The 15,460-nt window shown below is 49.1% G+C and overlaps 1 protein-coding gene across 4 annotated transcripts in view; it reads right to left on the reverse strand.

Annotated features, from left to right (window-relative positions):
* Positions 1-15,460, reverse strand: part of FBXL18 (F-box and leucine rich repeat protein 18) — a 44,413-nt gene that overhangs the window by 13,113 nt on the left and 15,840 nt on the right. For 2 of the 4 annotated variants that reach the window (XR_015699041.1, XR_015699040.1), the window contains exon 5: positions 11,638-12,070. Coding sequence is in view for 2 of the 4 variants with exons in the window: in XM_087733477.1 (XP_087589603.1) it covers positions 11,914-12,070 (157 nt within the window). In the remaining 2 variants the exon portion in view is untranslated. Of the gene's footprint in view, positions 1-5,994; positions 12,071-15,460 lie in introns of those variants that run through there. The other 2 variants (XM_087733477.1, XM_087733476.1) reach the window with 1 other exon arrangement.

Here is a 15,460-nt window from a genome sequence, read left to right on the forward strand (position 1 = left end):
CCTGTGGAGCTTGTAGGGCAGGGGTAGGATTACACTGGAAATGGGAACATTCCTCAAAATCATACTCCCTGATCCTGATGGAGCCAGTCACCCTCCCCATGACAAATGAGCCTGCAAAAGTCAACAGGACAAGAAAGAAAATGGTAATGAGAGATTTGGAGTTTGAAGGTACCACGGAAAAGCAGGTCTTAGGTGCAGAGAAACGTTACCCTGAGTTTTAAAAGAATAAAACCTGGTGCAAAATCAGAGCTTCTGCAGGAGGCTGGTGAAAGCCTTGCCCTGTCCCAGCACGCTTGGTGATCCTCACTTCCCACCCAGATGTTAGTGATGTGCTGCACCCAACATCTGCAAACCATGGAAGAGCCGGGAGGCTGGAGACACAAAACACCTCTTCATCACGCTTGGGACTATCAACCACCATCATGAACGTAGTTTGTGGAGCTCAGCTAGGCTCATGTCCCTTCAGCTGGACCAAGCCCATATGCTTCTGAGAAGAAAGCTCCGATCCCAGAAGGGACCTCAGGAAGCCACCCAGCTGCATCCACACCATGGCAGGATTTGATGCACCCCAGGCTTTGCTGGCTGGGAAGCAGCGGTATGAAAGCTGTGCTGAACACAGCAGTCCTGCACGGTCACTGCCCCCCTCGAGGGAATGGAAACCACAGCAGGGTTTTACGACGACATTAAACTCAATGTTCCCAGCACCTCTGGTAGTGCAGGACCGGCTTAGAAGGGTTATTCCAGCCTGAAGGGCAGATTTACCAGAAACAAATCCAAACGGAGAAGCAGCCGCGGGGCTGTTTGCACACCTTCTGCCAAGAAATGTTGGGGCCTCCAGCACGAGAGGGGCAACAACTTGTTTCTTCCTCTCTCCTTTCTTTTTCCTAGTAAATTAAAAATAATAATAATGGTAGTAAACTCCCCTTGGCTTTAACCTCCCCCACCAGAGCAGATTCAATTAGCAGCTTCCCTGAGTGACAGAGGTGTGATTTACTCCCAGAATGGGACACATTAAGATGTAGGGCAGCGGGAAGTTTCCATTTGCCCCCCAACCAAATTCCCCTCCCCAGCCATTCCCACCGCTGAGGATCAGATGAGCTTTCCTGCTTCGCTTCCTCATTAAGAGGTTTGGGAGGCACAGCCTGTGGTTTGGTTACAGAAGCCCTGAAGACACCTTTACCTGGAGGAGCTCACACCAGACTCCTTTCTTCATGCAAAGTGGATGCCGTCACCCATCCATGGGATGCTCTCTAAGTCCAAGCATCCTCCAAAACCGTGTCGGTACCCACTAGCTGGGCGCAAGCTTCTTCATAACCTGAGTTGGCAGCTGGTGCTGCTGACAGCCAAAGAGCCCTGAAATATCCCAGGCCCAAAGTGAATTCCCGCAATATCGGTGGGCAGCTGAAACTTTAACGGGCCCCGTATCAAAAGGGCCAGTCCCCAGCATGGGACATGGCTGCAACCTCATGGCATCCAAAGTACTCATCTAGCTGGGGCAGCTACAGCCATCCCCATTCCGGCACCGTGCCCCACATGAGGGGCAGCTGTCATCCCCCCAGAGAACCCAAAAACACAAGCTGTTCCCTTTCCACCCATGTATCATCCTCCTGACGCTCTCAGATGGATTTTCACGCCACTTCCCGGAGCTGAGCTCCCAGCGAGGGCCGCCGTGTCCGCACGGAGGCTGGGGAGGAGAGGCAACGATGCTCCACACTGCTCACGTCAAGCCCTCCGCATCCCACGATTTCTATTTGATTCCCTTTTAAAGGGGCTGTAACGCAGCACGTATTTATACTTCAAAACAGCTTGTTTGTGTAATTGCCAAAAAAATTAAAAAAAAAAAAAAAAGACACAATGCTACAATGACTAATTAGCTCGCTCCTGCCTCGTACCCTGTAAACAAATGTATTTGTAACCAATTTGCAAGCACTTTGCATAAGGGGCCCAGAACACTCGTGCCTGTTTGATGCATTTTGACATTAATTTGATAATAGCGGCTTAACAAGGAATCCAGGCTCCCTAGCTATAAATATGCTGCTTTTCCACTTCCTTTTATCTGCACAGTGAAATAATGTTGTTTTTCCCCCTGCTGCAATAACCACCATCCAACCCTTTCATGAATGCCCTTTATGTCCGTTAGCATTTTCAAGGCTTTTTTTTTTTTTTCCTCCTCCTGGAGAAAGTAAAAGGGTTTTATTAGTTGTATTTTTAATTCCTGTTCATCGCGGGGAAGGAGAAGAGAGGACAGCGATGGTACTCTGATAATGCAGCTTCCAGGAGACAGGGACGAGAGACTTGTTTGTTCAGAAATACTCCTCCATCCCTCCATGCTTTGTAAGAGAGAGAAAGCTCATCCTTCTCCTCCTCTTCTCCACTCGCTGTGGCTCTCCCACTCCATGCAGGCCTTCACTGGCACACCAGAAAGAAAATCCAAGCATGGTGAACTGGGAACGGGACACTGGAATCCACACTGATGCCAACCAGAAAGCCACCATGGCTCCCAGCCCCAAAGGGTGACACTACAGGACCACCCCACTCCAAATCTCTGCTTGATGGGACAGTCCACACCACCATGAGAAACATCACGTGTCCCATGGGGACAGCACAAAGAAGGCTGGATCATGGGGAGTGAACAGCCTGTCCATGTCCTGACACCACCATTTCTCCTCTCCTTTTGAACCCTCCCAAGACTTTCCACCTATCCCAGCATCAGAACCTCACTCACACACAGGTTCTCACTCGTGCACGTGTCCTCTGCCTCGCCTGTCAGCCCCCAGGCAGAGGCTGTCTCTTGTCAAAATGAGCACCTTGGAAATTGTCAGCTGCATCCTGCGGCCACAGACGAAGCCTCTGGGAGATGAAGCAATTTGGCCTCTGTCCTCCATACTCCCTTCTCCCTTGCCTCCACGTTGGAGCCGGAGATGCACAAGCTGCTCCCAAATTGATCCAGGGGGTGAGAGGTTGCACTCAGAGCACAGACCCAGAGGACCTCTCCTCCTGCCATCCCAGGCCTAGAGACCTCCCAGACAAGGTCCCAGGAGATGGAAGAATAAGTGTTTGCTGCTGTAGGCTGAGAGTGAGGGTCTGGGAGGTGTTTTAGCCAGCACCCTGCAGACCTGTCCCCTCTGATGTGCTCTCAACCTAAGACGCATCGAATGCTGAAGAGCAGCGGGTGAGATATGAAAAATAGATCAGGTGGACCAGCCCAGAGAGCAGCATTAGTGTTCATCCAACACTTCCCATTTTGACCTGCAGTGCTCAGGTATCCAGTAGCAAGAGACTCTGCAAAGTGAGAAGAGGACCAGATCTCCAGGCAGAAGAGAACTGGATCATCTGGTCCAATTAAATGTCCTCCCCAAACCCTTAACTACAATTACCAGCCAGCTTCTTTCCATGGCTAAAGATACTGTTAAAGATGCTTTGCCCCTGCCTCCTTGCTGAATCTCCAGGACTTCTTCACACCCTACGTGCATCAGCTCCCCACACTGACCTTCCTCTGCCCGACACACACATGCTGCAGAGCTGCGGTGTTAGCCGTAACCTGCTGCTTTCCCAGCAGGCTGGTACTTGCTGCCCAACAAGCCCTGTTAAACCAGGCAGCAAAAAAACCAGCTGGGCAGAAAATGGAAGCAGAAAGGTGGGGAAGAGAGCAGGGGCGAGCCGCTGCCCCACTGCGCGGCACTTCGGCAGGCGGGGGAAATCATTAACAACCCAGACCCGCAGGTACAAGGCCTCCTTTCCCCTTCACATGGCAAAGACAGGCGCAGCCTTGTTCTCCACCGGCAGGTCCCACCCTACCCTCTTCACGCAGCTGGGTCTGGAGGACGACGAGGATCTGGGAACTGTCCTCCGAGGTCTGCACGTCCGCATACTGCTGCTAGCCCAAAGCTCTCTGACAGCCCGGGGACTACCAAGCATCTCTGGAGGCGCAGGGCTCCAGCCCTGTAGTCACCCACCCGCATTGGGAGACAGGCAGGAAAGCAGAGAGAAAACCCACAGGGCAAGCCAGTAACCTTCCCAATTTTATTTTTTATTCTCTTTAAACACATCCCGGACTACCATGACCTGGTTTGAGGCAATTGCCCAGCCTCCTCCTTCCCCACAGCAAGCAGAAGTGCCTCTTGCCCTGTCTCCCTGACTCCTCCTCGCAGAGATTAATACTCTATTTGCCCAAACACTGGCTGTACAGGTGAGGGCAAAACCAGAAACACACCAAGACATCCAAGGGGCCGTGGGAGATCTCTCCCCCTGCCAAGCTGAGCTCTCCACCGCTCAACCCTTTCATACCTCTATTCCAGTTCCCTCTCCTGGAAACTGAGTCATGTCCCTCCTTGCCCACAGATAAGCTGGCAGAAGGCAGAAGATCAGCACCGAATGGGAACTGGGCTGCTCCACATGGGCCTTCCCTGGGTTTCCTCCCACCAGCGTATCATATCGACCACGGCCCTTTCAGCTATTTCCCCTTGAAGTCCTCCTCTGGGATCGTTAATGCCGAAACCCCACAGCAAGCCCTGGCGATAAGTTGGAGGCTTAGCAGAGTCCAAAAGCACATTCTTTCCTCAGCCTCCTCCCTCCTTATCTCTTTCCTCCCTCCCCCAAAACCATGTTTAGATAAAAGTTATTGGAACAATAAAATCCATAACTTAAACACGAGCGCAGGAGGGATGGAGGGAGGGTCTCTGCTCCGTGACCCGGTGAGCAGACCTGCCAGAACAGAAAAACAACAGAGGACAGCCCATGATCCCCTCTGAAATAAAACCTGGTGCAGGACCTTGGATCACTGCAGGGAGAAACCGCAGCACACGTGCTCTCCTGCAGTCCCACCAGAAATCATGCATGGACTCACTCACCTTCTCAAAATGGATCACATCAATTTTGAGTGATCTCCTAGTGCTTCACCTACCTGGGGTGAGCTGATTTAAGCACGTGTGGACATGAGCTGCGCTGTTTTCCACCAAGCTCTTTCTGAAGCCCAGCTTCCCCCTGTATCACTATCCTGTGCCCTAGAAACAGCAACACAAGAGACAGCTCAATAGGATGTATAGTTTCTTTAGCATTGACCAGCCTTTCTATGCAGGCAAGCCCTGCGGCTGGCGCTGCTCCAGCAGCAGCGAGCACAGGGCTGTGGTCCAGCACATCCATCCCACTCCCCTCCATCCCTTCAATATCTGGTGGCAATACGCTTTCAGCCACCACCGCAGGCCCCCAGGACCCAGGGACTGCACATCGGCCGCGGCTGCGAGGGCAGAACGGCTGCTGCCAGGGCAGGCTAATGCCTGCAGTTTCCTTCATCACGAGCAGCCCGTGCTGCCTGCTTCTACCATGCCAGCTTCCCCTTCCCGGGCCTCAGCCATCCCAGCTCAACTACATCCATGCAGTCACAGTGGCATTAACAGGATTTTGGCCACCCCAGTCCACATTTAACCAGACCCTCGATTTCAGCTCTCGGCTTCATGCAAAGAAGTGGTGCAGGTCCAGATTGCTGCCCCAGGGTTGAAGCGGTCAGAGCAAGGCATAGGTTGTAGCCTTGGGTGTCTTAGAGTGACGGGCCTTCTGCAAGTCGCTTTGGTTCACTTACCCAGCGATAAGGCTTGTTTTGTCCCACAGCAACACAGCTCAGCAGTTGAGTGCTCAGAGATCCACAGAGGAAAAGCATTTCCTAAACACAAAGTAGCTCCTTCTCTAACGTGCAGCTGAGCCCACGGCCACAAGCACCGAGGTGCACAGAGCAGCATCCGCAAACCTCAGACCTGGGGGAACAGGGCTGTAAATCCCATTAGCACTGCTCACCCCAGCACTCCCAGCGGGTGACGCTTCCACAGCTCCCAGTCCAGACCGGGGCTACACCGAGGCACATCCCTGCCCACACACACCTTGCTGCAGCAACTCGCCTCACATCGCTTAAACTTAAAATGCGACACCAAAACGTGCCTCCTAGGAGGATGGCTTTGGGCCTTGGTTTTAGAGGGAAATAAGAGGCAGGAGGCAACGAGGGACCTGGTTCGAAATCAGTTTCACTCTTTATTTGAAGTTTTACATGCCACCAGCGTACATGAAAGTTGCACATTCAGAATTCAACTCACTACTAGAACAAAGGGCCAGATGCAAACACAAGTGTCAAATGAGCGCACAGATGGAGGAGCCCGAACCGAGGAGCTCGTTGGTCTTTGCAACCGGGCTGCACCGCACCGCGACGGCATTTCAGGCATCAGAAGCTAACCTGCAGTTTTCAGGGCCACCTCCCTTTGCCATCTCCGGGGCACTGGTGGTGACCTGGGTCTTCCCTCCCAAGGCAGCACCCTTCTCTTTCACCAGGCTAATCAAGCAGTTTTGGTAACATCTCTACCAGAACCGAGGGTGTTTGGAGACCAACTGCCCATGTAATGCTTTTCTGAATTCCCCTTTCTATCAATGCCAGCAGTTTTTACAATGAGAAACAATTTCCACCCGCTGTTTATAGGGAGAGACGGCAGAAATAGGGACTCTTACACTGACATTTTATTTTCAAAGAAAGTTTTGATAGAAAAACATTTTCCCCAGCAGCCTTGGGCAGGGAGTTGCAGCTTCCACTTCAAAGGACAAACTTCAAAAACAAATCCAGTGTCCTAATGGTTTTGTGCTACATTACTTAATTGTCATATAGCTAATTAGCAATGCCTGATTTCACATTCTCTGTACATAGATGAAGTTCACAAAAGAAGGGGCTACTTAAAACAATAAATAAAACAAGGCACCAGGCAGCCAGACTCCGACGACATTAACATAAAACGTTACACTTTACCATTTAAAAAACTGAAATAAAAACCCCATCATGATTAAACCTATATTGATCTGCCTTCCTTCAGATCTCAGGGCTTTGAATCTCCGCAAGAAAGGGGGGAGAGCGCAACGCAGGAAGCGGGGGCTTAGCGTGCGCGTCTGTGTATGTATTTCGCCAGCGTGCGGCGGCGATCTTTAAAATTCTAATTATTTCCCTATCACCAAGTAAGATCGGGATCAATAGATGGTACAAACTGACCCCTTTCCTTGAGTGTCAGGGGAAAATTAAAAAAAAAAGAAAGGGGAGGGCAAAACGAGAGCGTCAGAGGTCAATGCCACAAAACAATAGATATTGATGTCTCCATTCATTTCAAACAGCGGAAAGGTCAATGCCTCCCTTGCTTCATGTTTTATGGCTGAAATCCTGCTGCTAACAGCAACAATGTTAGTAGTCAGACCTCATCCATCCTTTTTTATTATTATGATTATTTCTAACCAGGTTAGCCATTTTGAAAATTTGACGAAAGCTGGGAAGCAGCAGTGGGGGGCAGGGCAGGAGGAGAAGAGGGGAAGCTGCCCTGGAAATTAATGGAAGGGACGGTTTTCATTAGTTTTCGAGCCTGCCTGTCCCCCCACCTGTGCTCCGGTTTATCCCTCACTGCCCCCTAAAAAATGAAAAGGGCCTGAGGCAACATCCATTCACTATTAATCATTATTCCCCGTACAACATCCCAATTGGTTTCTATGGAAATGATTCTCCTGCTAGAGTACCCCGGCTGCCTGCGCATCTCATCAAAGAGGCAGGAGAGCTGCAATGGAAGGAGATTTGCCTCTGCAATGCCCAGCATGGCTCGTGTGGCTCCCTGCACCAGTCTTCCCTGCAGACAGAGGCGAGGAGCTGTGGCTGCACGCTCTCCACTGGGACCGGCCGAGGGGGGATTGCACCTCCCGCACGCAGACGAAACAACCCTTCTGCACCGACTAGCTACGCAAATGGAAAAGCCCCACAGTTCTGCAGCCACGGGGGGACACCCCATCCTAAAAAAGGGCCAGTGGGAGAAAGCACCCAGCACCTCACAACACACAGTCCCGTTCCTGTACGTCGCCCCAGGACTTTCATGCCTCTGAAGATCAGCAAGGCAAAGGGACAGATCCTGCTCTGCTCGCCTGGGAGTCTCGCATGCCTCGGCAGAGGAGAAGGTAGTCATGCAAATTAAAGTGAGCAGGGTCGCTGCTCTGCTACCTGTATTAGCAACCCCAGCCCTGCCCTCTCCTCCCAAGGGAGCACCACCTCGCCTGGAGGGGGGCAGAGCCTTTTGCACCCCTGCAAGCTCCCTTGCGCTAGGCCAGAGAGCCCTCCTCCCCTTTCACAAGTGGGGAAACTGAGGCCAAGTCTCACAGTGCGTGTCTGACTTCCAGTTCGAGGTCCACATCACACTCCTGCCCTGCCTCCTTTCACTCCACCTCTTCTCCTCCTGACAAACCATCTCCCCGACAGACGAGCAACTACAATCCAAGCTCTCCTGAAGGGAGAGGCCGTTGCCATGCAGCCCCCTTTCCAAACTGAGCAGTGGATACACTGCCATTTTCTAAAGAGACCATGAAATCAGCTTTGCAAAACGGCTGAGGAAGCAATCCTTTAACCTACAGTCCTAAGAAACCTACTGAAACACTGATGACTTAACCCGATCGAATTCCCCACACCAAAACCATTGTCACTCTTCAGGTCTAGACCCTCCCAGCCTGCAGGAACCAAATGCCAAGTTGTTAAACAAGACTTCGGATGTTAGCAGAGCACCAAAAAACTTCTGATTTTACCCACTAATGGCACTTGTCCCAGAATATTCTTCTCCCAAAGAAGCACGGACACCTTGTTGGTGGTGAAAGCAAAGATTTCTTCTGCAGTCCCCAAAGACTGGAGGTCTCATTTGGAGCACAGCAAGAAACACGCCAGCAGGAACTGGGAATCCTGCAGAGGCAGCCCCTGCGAGAAGGGCACCTTCTGTAATTGAATTCATTTATTTTAGACTACGGACAGTGGCATCAGCAGGCTCAGAGATCACCTCATTAGATGCTCACAGAGAGCGGGAGTGAGATTTCTGGAGAGATGGGGACAGAGACCAAAGAAAAGGAGGTGGAATTTCATATTAAATAAAAGCTAGGAACAAAACACCCGTCTCTCCGTTCTCCTCTCCTCCTCTAACGCTGCATGCCGGAGTCTCAGCGCTGAGTGGGCTCTGAGTCCCATATATTGCTCTGCTCAGAACATATGGTGCTATGTTTAATAGCCCAGCTCTGCCAATTGGGGACTATTAGGGTGGGTTCTTTTCCCAGTGTAAATGTTGCAGAATATAAATTGTAATTAACACCGATGCCAAAATAGCACTTAGAGAAAATAAGCACATTATTAACATCTGGTGAATCCTGCCTGGAGTGCAGAAGCAGCGGAAATTCTCACTCACCGTAAGAGGATTTGTAGTAGAGATATCAAGCATTGGCCCAGAGTTGGGGTGTCGCGGGTGGAAGGAGTTTTTAGCTCTTTATCACTATTTGTGGTGCTATCTTTAATATCTGTGGGTGACCTTTCCTAGCCCCAATTACAACTGGCAGCATTTGCACCAGGACTTCTGACCCACTTGTGTGAATACAGATGTCTAAACATCATACTCCAGGCAACAGAATAATGGCGTTATAAAACATGCCTGATGGCCTGCCCCCATCTAGCGAGACACGAGGCAGATGGGTATCGCTTTGCCAAGCAAGAGGTACAGCATGTTTCATCAGGTACTCTAACTCCCAAGACCAAAGGGTTAACACCACCATTAAGCAACAGGTGTTTTCTGCATACCACTGTCCCCCAGCCCAGGTTTTCCAGCAGGACAGGAACAGGCGAGCTGGCGGTTCTGCCGAACTCTTGCCGGTGCCACAGCGTATATATGGAGGGGAAATCCCTGCTGAGGGTGGGAATGGCCTCACTCCTGTAGCACATACCAAACTAGCACATACCAAAGGTCAGGATTCCTCCACAGGACAAAACAGGTCCCCTTAGGCATCAGAGAGCTGGCTCCATACCCTCAGCCTTCCCTCTACCCTGCCCTGAGGCTAGAGGCACAAGGAGGAGAAAGCAGCTTTGCTAATGCTTCAAAAAAGGAGGAGAAAGCAGCTTTGCAAATGCTTGCTGCCTAACACTTGCTGCCTAACCCTCGCTATTTATTCTAGGAAAGAAACACAGACAAAAACCAGGCAGAGCTGGAGTGCCCTGAACTGGACAGAGCAGTGGCTCGTGTTCCTGCCAAAAAGTGCATCTGATTTGCAGAAGTGAGGGAGAAGAAGAAAGCTGTTGGAAAGGGAAAGAGGGATTCAAACAGGCGAGTAATATGACAAGAGGTAGAAAGAATGACCTCGTCGGGAGAGCTGGAGATAAAACAGTGGCAGGATGCCAAGAGCAGGGCACCAGCTCCTCGCACTCACCCGCACGGTGTCTAACCTGAGGCAGAGTCTCAAATACTTCAGGAGCGATCACAGCTGAGCTGCAGCCGTTCTCAGAGGAGCACGAGCTGGCCTCACCACCTTGCTACCAGCTGCACACCAGAGACTGCTGCTGGCACCCTGTCCTGAGTGGGGAAGGGAGAGAAACTCCGGGCAGACAGCAAATGCATGCAGGGGTTAGTTTTAGCAACACACAGACTTGTGCTAGTAGAAGGCCAACATTAACCTGCTCGTTAACACCATAACCTACCTGAGCACAAGGGTTACCGCAGTCTGGCTCAAGATTTACACCAGCAAGACAGATTTCCAGGCAGGTTCACACCTGACTGATGGGAAAGTAAGGAGGGAAAGTCCTCCAAAGCTGTGAGGTGTGTTTTGCTCTAAAACCTGTCCCATCAGACCAGGCTTCCTACGAACCACTGATCACAGAACAGCATTTGGGAGATGGCATCTTGTGTAGAAAATGTTGACAAGGAAATGGAGACATCATCTTTGGACGACACTGGGTCTCCCCAGAAAAGCACTGCTCAACACACTAGGGAGTGTTTAAGAGATTACAGGTGGAGAAGTTAGCTCCGGTTGATAGCTGTTTTGCAGAAGACAGACCCAGTGCGCTACCACAAAATACTCCAGGCAAAAGGAAAATCCAACTGCCACCCAGAAACGTTGCTCCAGGAATTCATAACTTGGCTTTTGGTACAGCTGTCTGATGCTTTCAGAAGTGCTCAGTAAATAAGGCAATATGAAAGTGATCCAGACCACTACTGATGCCTGAGGAAGTTCTGTGGAGCAGAGAAGGTGACTGAAATCACACTGTGAAAATACTTCATAACATCTCTAAGATTAGCATGAGCTCAAGGCATGGGATCTAAGGACAGAACTGGAACACTACATTCCCATCTACACTGCAAGACAGACTGCATTTAAATCAGGTCTGAGCCTCAACTTATTCACTGTAGGCACCATCTACCCTAGGACAAGGATTTCCAAAAGAGCTGAGAACTTCTTCCACCAGACCAACTGATGGAAATAGCATCAGCAAGAACATACCATGGTCGAGGCGCTAATGACCTTAATTTCTTATTAAAAAATAAAAAAAAAAGAGTCCTTGTGGCACTTCTCAATCAAAAAAACCCTTTAAATATCTGTGATTGCATGTGTGTGACTACAAATGCGTATTTGTAACATAGAAAAGATGTGATGCACTTCAACTGAGCAACACATTTTTGTGCCTCTTAGCTGGCTTAGGCTTTCTACTTTGCCAAAAACTGACCGAAGCAAAGAATGATTTCCACCAATATCACAAAGCACACTGCCAAAGTACACAGGGGCCCTTAGGAAATACAGGCAACACAGGGAAAAGAGCATCGTTAAGTCAGTTTCTCTTACCTTAACTTCAGTAAAATAACAAAGAAATTCATATTAACCACAAGGAAATACTCATCAGATTCCAGAAGCCTTTGAGACACGATTTTCATATGTAAGCAATATCCAGTAGATGTTTCCCCACTGCAAAGGACCAGCTTTTTTTATTTTGCAATTGCACCTATTTAAAGTGATTGTCCAGCATCCAGTGAGGTGGCCAGGAGCTGAAGATAGGGAATCCAGGCCAACAAGAAGCTATTTCATCTGTTCACGCTGACTGTCCTTTCCATGCTGTGACAGTCACCACCACAAGTTGGGAGGTTCCTCGGCCACTCTGCTTTTAAACAAGGTAATTTCATCCAAATGCCGCATGGGGACATCTCTGATGACCTCTGTCAAGTCCTCATGAAGTAGAGGGAAAATGACGACATTTAATGCAGGGCGGTCCGCCTGGAAACTAAATCAGACACAGGTTATTAGCCGAGGAGAAACATGAATTCTCCAGTGCAAAAGAAGGGGATTGCATGGATGTAGATTATGCAGCGGTGGAGGCAAGGAAGGGGTGTTCACAGGAGGCAGGAGGGGCAGCTGGAAGTCAAGGTCTCCCACTCTCCCGTGCGTCAGCAGGGAGCACAGGCTGGGCTCGCACCCCTTTTCAGTGAGTCTCTTGAGCTGACACAAGCCCAAATTGGGCCTAACATGGGGAAGGAGGAAGATGTTTTTTCTTAAAAAAAAAAGAAAAAAAAATCACAACATACAGGTATTCTTAGAGGACCAGAGATCCTAAGAGCTCTGCCTAAGCTGGGCAAGGTGCTCAGAGATAACAATTTAACTAGCAGCAAGTTGGAGAGCCATTAAGAAAATCAGGCCAGAGCAGTGCCAGGCATTCCCTCAGGGATGAGCTTAGGATTATCACTTCAGGCTGGGTTGTTCTGCATGCAGTCTACACTCTGCAATTAGAGCACAAGCAAGTTTAGAAAGCTCAGATCTCCAGATAAGCATTTAAGTGTGCACGCACACACACACACATACGAACACACTGCAGCCTCTGTTTTAATCCAAGTTGCAGAAAACCTGTCTTGGCATCACAGGAATTTGCCCCAACAGAAACACACACAAGTATCCCTGTTTGCCACTTGAATTTTGGGTTCCAGTTTCTGAACCTACAGCCTTAGCCTTTTGGTCCCCTCTTAGAGAAATCTGCATTCTCCTCCTGCCCTCCCAGCTCTTCTTGCCAACATCACACCGCTGGGTCTGCCTTCCAGCACGCATCCCAGACCTTGCGAGCGAGATGCCCAACATGACAACATGAGAGAGGAGCAGCAGGGTTATAACTACAGAGCAGAGGAAGAGAACAGCAAAAGTTAAAGCCATTTATACAATGTAAAAAGAGCCATACAAAAATAATCCAAGTCCCCATCAGCAAGTATTCTACATGATAGCAACCTGGTGAGTAAGAGAACATGGGGGAAGAGGAAATAGTATTACTCAATGTAGCATAACAAGAGTTCAGTCTTTTAAAGCTGGGAGGTAAAGGGAAGTTACGCTACAGCTTAAGAGTTACACCCTTAAGATTAAAAGACTTGTGACTATTAGCCTGATGCCACCAAGATGCTTCCTCCAAATCGTGTGACAAGGCCCCGTTCATTATCGCTCTAAAGGAGGCAGAGTCAAACTGGCAGCACCAGGCCCTTGAGGCTGAACCAAGTTGTGTTGGGTCGAAAGAGGAGTTCACTGCTCAACAAACTTCTCTTATACAGATGTGTGTCTGGAAAATTCCTGGCTCATCTCTAGCTCTGAAACGGACAGATTTCTGTCAAACAGAGAAGGAACAGCTGGAGATTCAGCTGTTGGAAACACACATGAAAATCCCAGGTAGCAATACAGCCAGCTGAAGAAAAGGCTACGAGAGACTGGCATTTCCCAGGGAGACAGAAAGAATGATCCCATCCACAAATGATATGGAGTAGAGCTGCCAAAAATGTAGCAGAGAAACTCCCATTCCAAGGCTAGTTGCTCAGTCCTGGTGGGTTAAATTAATTTGCCTGAACCTAAGTAGCTGCAGGAGTAAGGATTTCCAGCAACAAAACCACCCGGGGCAATTTTGTATCTTTCTGCATCACAGACCTGCCCTTCATGCCTCATGCCTAAGGGCTGGCAGAAAAGGACACTGCTCCTTGAGTGGATCTGGGGGCTTGTGTAGGAGCTGCGCAGTTTCTTACTTCCACAGCACTGCCTACAAGAATTCAACCAGCAAATAACCGCTGATCTGGGAAGCAGTTGGTAAAGTCTGCAGTGAAATTACATAAAATACAGCAAATGTCTCTTTGATAGTCCCTCCTCTGCCTCAGCTCTTCATGTTTCTTATCCAACACCACAGTCCTGCAGAGAAAATCATGTTAATAGGCCAAGTTTACTGAAGTTCAGCTAGGAAGAAACAGCCATCTCCCTAAGGCAAAGAAACCTCTGCTTCTTTCTTTGTATATAGACTCTCCCAAATTAGATCTGCATGCTGCCTTCTCACCCTATACAAAATTGTAGTTTAGAAGCAGCCTTTACATGTAGCTATAAAAACAAGAACCTAGACAAGTTTACATGACAATCTGCCACCAAGACAACTGAAAAACCCCAACACAATAAGTATACCTTCCAAAGATGCTGGATTTATATGAGAGGTTTGAACTTGATCTTAAAAAAAAAAAAGTAAAGAAAACAAGCAAGCTTTGTCATTTTCTCCCCCCCCCCGCCCCCCCCAACAGGAAACTGTATGTTACTGCAAACCTTGTAAATTCCATACCCCAGCAAGTTGACGCCGGAGAATTCTTTCCATGTACAATTTGCGTGATTTAAGAAAAAAAAAAAAAATCAAATGCACATGGTTCACTATTATTCTCAGCTAAACGTGCGTGCAAAGCCTCTCCTTTAACTGCCTGTTAAAAAACACCCTGATTTTAACGAGCAGCTGTCATAATGTTAAACTGGGATTAGCAGTTCCCAAAAGCAGACTCCCTCCGCAATCTATGCTCCTTTAGTCCTTCCCCGGAAGGCAATTCCTTTCTTCATACACCTGTCCAGGTGGGCTAGATTAAGTGAGAAACACTCAGAGCACTAGTTCAAAAGGCCCCAGGCATGGGGAGGAGATAACAAGAAGGGGAAGAGATCGAGTTAATGAGTTGCAGAATAGCTCCTGTAATCTTCTTGACGGTTCTTTCCTCATTCCACACCTGGATGGACTTCAAACTGGATCTACCTCTGCAAGCGCATGGCTTGTAAAATTAAAACCCGAAGGACAGAGAAGGATGTCGACCTGGGGAGACAAAAGAGCTGCAGTTTCAGACATGAAACCCTGCTTTTTTTCCAAGGGAAAGAAGCCACGGATATGCTTGCTTGCTCTCTCCTACAAAACCTCCAGACTAAACTCATCATGATTAATTAAATGAAAGCAAGTTTTCTAGGCAACTGACTAGCAGCCCCTTCAAAACAGATCCTTTAATCAGAAACAACCACTGGGATAACAAAGAAAATACACACACACACATATTCTCCAGCATAGCCTCTGGTCCAGCAGACTCAACACCAAACCAACAACCACCCAGCAGGAACTTTTACAAGGAGGTCTCCGAAGCGTCCTCACTTGGATGTGGACACATAGCAGGCCTGGCTTCAGCAGCTGGCTGGAATCATCCATGGAGCTGGGAAACAAACAGCGAAGCGCACCCTGTATGACAAATTCCTCCTGGCATCAGCAGAGGTATAACATCACTCTACAGTTAGATCTCGAACAGGTTGCTGAAAGGGTTAATGGTGCTTTGTTATTTGCCTCCAAAATTATCCCAGAACAGGTGTG

The sequence above is a fragment of the Nipponia nippon genome, unplaced genomic scaffold (genome assembly GCF_047370975.1).
Source record: "Nipponia nippon isolate SJK-2023a ecotype South Korea unplaced genomic scaffold, ASM4737097v1 scaffold_5, whole genome shotgun sequence".
NCBI classification, from domain to species: domain Eukaryota; kingdom Metazoa; phylum Chordata; class Aves; order Pelecaniformes; family Threskiornithidae; genus Nipponia; species Nipponia nippon.